General features: G+C 43.7%; 1 protein-coding gene across 1 annotated transcript in view; it reads right to left on the minus strand.

Moving 5' to 3' along the window:
- Window positions 1–5,894, minus strand: part of MOB3C (MOB kinase activator 3C) — a 26,481-nt gene extending 20,587 nt beyond the window's left edge. Inside the window, exon 1 of the mRNA XM_015405438.1 lies at window positions 5,446–5,894. Within this exon, the coding sequence (XP_015260924.1) occupies window positions 5,446–5,863 (418 nt within the window). The 5' untranslated portion in view covers window positions 5,864–5,894. The remainder of the gene's footprint in view (window positions 1–5,445) is intronic.
- Window positions 5,895–6,232: the final 338 nt, after the last annotated feature.

A 6,232-nucleotide genomic window follows, 5' to 3' on the forward strand; every position in this document is an offset into this window, starting at 1 on the left:
AAGAGAATCTTCATATTAAGATTAGCTTTGCTAATTCAGTTTGTTTTTGGTCTGCTGTTTGACTAAACCACATGAACCTGTTCTTTTCACAACCGTTCTGCAGTGTTGATCTGACAGATCACAGTAAATTAGTATTTTAGCAGAGCAGTGGTTTCATTGTTATTGTTTTGTTCTTTCCATCATATGACAGACATCCACCACTTTCTCCTTTTATATGCTTGTAAATTATACGAAACATACACTCAAATATGCAAGGGAAACTGAACTCAGTAACAGTGTAAGCTAGTGTGAAGAATCAGGAATACTGCAGTGAAAAAATCAAGAGAATATCTTGTTGAGTACACGAGAAACTGCAAGTTAAAACACTTGTGAAAGTAGCTGGCAACTGCAGAGTTCAGGGACTGTTATGACTACATTTGATGACGTCACGACCTGGTGTTCAGGCTTTCCAATATAGGGGGGGTGGCCAAGTGTGGGTTCTGCTGAAGCCGGGAGCTCATCCTCATCAGCACTCATGACACTTCTCATCTTCCACAGTGAAGATAGAGGCAAAAGATGCGTTCAGCTTCTCAGCCATTTCCCTATCATCCTTGAGTACTCCTTTTACCACTTCGTCATCCAAGGGCCCCACTGCCTTTGGTTTCCTGCTTCTAATGTATTTGAAGAAAGTTTTATTGTTCCTGCCTCAAAATAGCCCTGATCAGGGGTCATTTCATTAAAAAAGAGCTAGGGGAACTCATTAGCATAACTCATTAGCATATGCCACACCCCCTGACATCAGGGGCCCGGCGGTGGACCTGCAAGGCCAGCGGGAGTGCGAGGAAGCCCTGCCAAGGCCCTCCCTGGCCCCAGGCAGGCAGGGGTGGGGAGAGGCGGAGAGGAAGCAACTTACCCTCCCTCTTCTCCTGCCTCCTCCTGGCTGAATGAGGGCTGGAAGCGAGGCGGGCGGAAGCAGGGGGCGGGGCTTCATCATGTGCCCCCTGCACCTCACCCGGAGGAACTGCGTTCCTCCGCGTTCCCCCCTGAAATGACCTCTGGCCCTGATTGTATCCTACTGAGGTCCCTAGCCTACCCAGGTTCCATCCCCAAATTTCCAGGAGTTTCCCAGCCTGGATCTGACCACCCTACCCCCACATCCCCCACCAGTGACCAGGCGGGACCTGGCAACCCTACACGCATACAGTGCTAAGCAAAGATCTTAGATATTGGTAATGTTGCCAAAGTTGTGATCTGGTGCAATCCACACCAATAGAGTGGTTGGTATTCATGATTAAGGATTTTCTTCTGGGTTTTACAGCTGGGAAGCATCTAGAAATGGAATATGCTACACCTAGTCAGGGCTCTTTTTGTAGAAAAAGCCCAGCAGGAACTCATTAGCATAATAGGCCACACCCAACAGCAGAAACTCATTAGCATATTAGGCCACAACCCTGACAGCACAGCTCATTAGCACATTAGGCCGCACCCCCATGTTACCAGAAGTGTGGTCATCCAGCCACACCCACCTTTTGCTTCTTATTCTGTTTACCTTGTTTGTGGTCAAAACCAGGGCTTTTTTTGTAGAAGGAACTCCTTTGCATGTTAGGCCACACACCCCTAATGTAACCAATCCTAATGAGTTTCTGCTTTTGGGTGTGGCCTATTATGCTAATGAGTTCCTGCTGGGCGTGGCCAGTTCGGGAGCCAGCCGGAACTCCGTTCCTGTGCGTTCCTGCCCAAAAATAGCCCTGCCTAGGATGTTTCCAGGGGTACAACAGTATTTAGTGTTGCCACCTCAGAGACTCACTGTGTACCTTTGAACTACTATTGAGAAAGAAGACAAAGCTGTGGTTTCTTTACCTGCTTGTTCCTTACTTGATACTTTCATCTGTTCCCCTCCTCTGACAATTATATCCAACAGGACTCCCAAGTTTTCTGCACCCACTTCAAAAGCTATATCTTAACTATGTGCATCTGATTAAATAGACTTTAGTTTTTTAAAAAAGCTTACACTTCAAGATGTCTGTCTTCCTAAGGGTTACCATATTGCATGTTGTTTTTGTTGCAGCAGACTACCTCACTGTAAACTATGAAAGACAATGGAATTGCTACAGAGCACCCTGTTGTTAAATTTGGGCATGGGAGATGCCTGTTCTAATCTTTCTCAGCCATCAAATTCACGAGATTGTTTTATGCTTCAGATTAATCTCTCATAGAATGGAGACAAAATATATACTAACTGAAAAGTCTGACATTAATAATAATCTCTGCACAAGGTAATGCAGTTTCCCTCGACTGCAACTGAATGAATATGCACCACCAGTATGATTTATTCAACATAGAGAAATTTGAGTAGGCATTTGTCTAAAACAATCCAATTGTGCCTTATACTGTCAAAACAATAAGCCAAACTGTCAAAAGTAGGCTTGCAGGCAGGAACTGCCTCATATATGTAGTCTGAAAGAGGATCACAATTTTCCTGTAAGCAGGAAGTGTGTTGGAAATCTGATAAGCAAGACATCCTCTTTTTGTGCAACACTGTGACTATCAAAAAACTTTTGAAGACTCTCTGGTCACCCCCTATGATTCCACTCATAAAAGACTGTTCTATAATAGGCTGTCCAGCAGCTCTGGGCTCACTTGGATGGACAGCTGTTCTTTCTAGTCACTTGCCAGACTGGTGTTTCGTTAGATACTGCAAAAATGCATTTGTGTTGATTGATTAATTCCATGTAATGATCAATGACATGATATCATAGTTTTTACTTTCACCTTCAATATCACTGATCATAAACTCAGAACAGGAAGGGGAAAGGGATGTTGTTGACTTGGGAGGGGCTGAGGCTCAGTGTTGGAGCAGAAGGTCCTAGGTTCAGTCCCCAGCATCTCCATTTAAAAGGATTAGACTCTCTCTACATGGGGCTGCCCTTGTCTCAAATTCGGAAGCTGCAGCTAGTGCAAAATGCTGCGGCCAGGCTCATGATGGGGATCTCTAAGTGGGAGCACATACAGCCTGTGCTGAAGGCACTGCACTGGCTTCCGACAGCATACCAGATTCGTTTCAAGGTGCTGGTTCTTACCTTTAAAGTCCTACATGGTTAGGGACCTACATACCTAAGGGACCGCCTTTCCCCATATGTTCCCCAGAGAGCACTGCGATCAGGGACCCAGAATCGGCTGGCCCTCCCGGGTCTTAAGGAAGCTAGGCTGTCGATGACCAGAGCCAGGGCCCTTTCGGTGGTGGCCCCATCCTGGAATGAGATCCCAGAGGAGATCAGGGCCCTGCGGGACCTGTTGCAGTTCCGCAGGGCCTGTAAAAATGAGCTCTTCCACCAGGCTTTGGGGGGCCACCACCATCAATGAAGAACATTGGTTGGTGCAAGGGAGAGGGCCTGGACTCTGGAAACCACCATCAACAGCCTAAGAGAACAGTGAACCTGTAAGGACATCTAAATGAATACCGAGAGCTGACTGCAGCTGAGAACTTTGTATACTGGCTGCTACCATGAGATAAATACCAACAATTACTAGCATTTTATTATGATTTTATAATTGTTTTAACCTCAACTTGTTTTTAATGTAATTATTTGTCTTGATGTAAGCTGACCTGAGCCGGCCCCAGCCGGGAGGGTGGGATAAAAATCTGAATAATAAATAAATGAGAGGCTCTAAGCATCATGACATTTCAGGAACACATTTTGAAGTATTTGTCTCCCCAATATCAGATTTCTCTGATGTGTACTAATGAAGGCAGTTAATGGGATTCCTTAATATTAATCACTATAAAGTAAAGGTTAGAAGGGGTAATCATTCAAAACAAATATTCATTGTATACATCATTATAAAATCCTACTAGCCACAGAAATTGTTAACAGAACTGCTTGTTCCTATAAATAAGTTTGTTTTGATTTTTTAAAGTGGCCCTTGAAAATGGCATGGGAAGCACTGCAAATCGTTACATTGCATTAAAAGCAGAGGGATGGAGCAGGGAATAACACACTGTATGAAACTGGTGGGCTATGAAGACAACTAGACCACGCTGCGTCAGAGTGGTAATTCTTTTACAATGGGAGGAGAATCCAGTAGCCCCCCCCCCAAGCCTCTTGTGTTCTTTAGGAAAGTGCATGAAAAGCACTTTCTGAACTGAAAAGAGAAACACAAATTGTTGATTAAGCCTTGGGTGAATGAATTAAGTTCACTGGATTCTGTAACACAATACAAAAGGATGCCATCAAGTGCTTCTAATAATTTTGTCTAATTTTTTCACTGTTGGCAGACTGCATTACTAGCGTGAGAACATTCTTCCCTTGCCCTATGGCAAACTCTGGATTTTTAAAACAGAGCTGGTTTACATTTCTCCTTGCCTTCATCGCTTTCCCCAGAGGTCCACCCCCACTCCCTCTCCCATCCTAGTCCCCCGTGGCTGTTTTAATAGCAATGGAAACATCAGGGATTCCAAACACAGATCTTCAAGAAATGCAGAGCTGCCTCCAAGCCAAAGAAACTGTCCCTCTGTCCCAGTGCCTCATTCCTAACAGTGTTTGGTCTGATACTGATGCCAAAGCATGGTATACTCACAAACAAAACCAGCCTTTGGTGATAACTTTAGTATATCAACAGATTTTGCTCAGGAAAACAATGTTTGCTGTAATCAACATAGTTAATGATGCCAGCCGTGTTCTAATCTATCAATGATACTTCTTCTTTATGGCTCCCTTTCTGCCTGCCTTAATGCATATGTTGCTCCAAAATTTTAGAGTCACAATCAGTGTTCCCTCTAAGCTGAGTTAGTGTGAGCTAGCTCACAGTTCTTTAGCCTCCGGCTCACACATTTTGGTCTTAGCTCAGGAAGGATGGCTCCAGAGCAAACTAACTTATACAGCAGCCAAATCGCTCGCTCACAACTTTAATGCCAGGAGCTAACAAAGTAGAATTTTTGCTCACAAGACTCCACAGCTTAGAGGGAGCATTGGTCACACAATACCCACAGATAAGTCCAAGTGACTTTACTAAGCCAAAGTTTTTCCTTCCCTTGCTACCAAAAGTCCCACTTAGATTCCCTCTGATTATTTTTTTTTCTTCCAGGGGACTAGAAACTGGGAGGGGGTTAACAAAAAATGAATCTGTGAGAACCTGGGACTGAAGAAAATGTGGAAGTCATCATTCTCTGATTCAGAAATCAAAGCTCACAACTTTCAGAAAAAGGATTGTCAGGATAAAGATTCTTGGGTTTCCTATACATAACTTCCCTCTTACAATCTCACAAACACTGAACAATATATTTTTGAACAATACCTTTCCCCTTAAATAGGCCCATGGAAACAGCAGAAATTATATATGACTAAAGCATTTAGCAAAATCCAATTAATAGTAAGCATGGATGGAGCACAGCCTCTTGGAGTGGAAAAATGTATTGAACCAGCCCAGTACCTTCTGAAAGAATGAAGAACCCCACAGTCTACCTACCTATTCTGGTAGGAAAGATGTCCTCATTGTTAATTAGAGTCTCAATCCAATCCATCAGCATGCTCATATACTGTGGTGCTGGCAACTTGGTAGGTCTCTTAAATCTGTGGTCATCCTGCCATCGGTATTCATACTTGAGCCCACCCGACATGATAGGGCAACTCCTTTCAGTACAGACCTCTGACATGGTGCCATAGATAAGATTTATTCTGTTGAAGAAGTCCACAACATGCACAGCAATCCAGTCATTTATGTTCTCCCCTGGGGGCAACTGGACTACAGTTTTCAGGTCCAGTCCCGATTTCAGTGAGGCTTGAGCTTTCTTGTATAGTTCAAACCTCTGGGTGCCTGGTTCAAATTTCTTCCGGGGACGAAATGTTTTGTCCTTGTTAAAAACTTGTTTAAGGCACAAAGCCATGCTGAATGGGAGCCAGCCAGGATTGGGGGGGGGGGGGGGGAAAGGAGAAATTAAGGATGACTTCTGAAAGACAAAATGTACATTAAAAAAAAAAGTGATGTATTTGCAGTGTCACCTTATTAATGTGGAAGTTTGGTAGAGAGAATCATCATCAGCTAGACTAGGAATTCAAACATACACCAGCTTCCACAGAATCCACCTTAGTGCCCATCATTCCTGCCCCCATTTAACCAGTCTACAAAAGTGAGTGCCAGAAGCACTCCAACCTGCAGTGAAATCTTTCTTCATTTCCAAGAATGGAGATAATTAAAAATACAATACAGGTACCATGGTAAGCCTCCTAAGTGTTAAATAAAATTCACCACTTAC

The sequence above is a fragment of the Gekko japonicus genome, unplaced genomic scaffold (assembly GCF_001447785.1).
Source record: "Gekko japonicus isolate JY-2015 unplaced genomic scaffold, Gekko_japonicus_V1.1 scaffold1610, whole genome shotgun sequence".
Taxonomy (NCBI): domain Eukaryota; kingdom Metazoa; phylum Chordata; class Lepidosauria; order Squamata; family Gekkonidae; genus Gekko; species Gekko japonicus.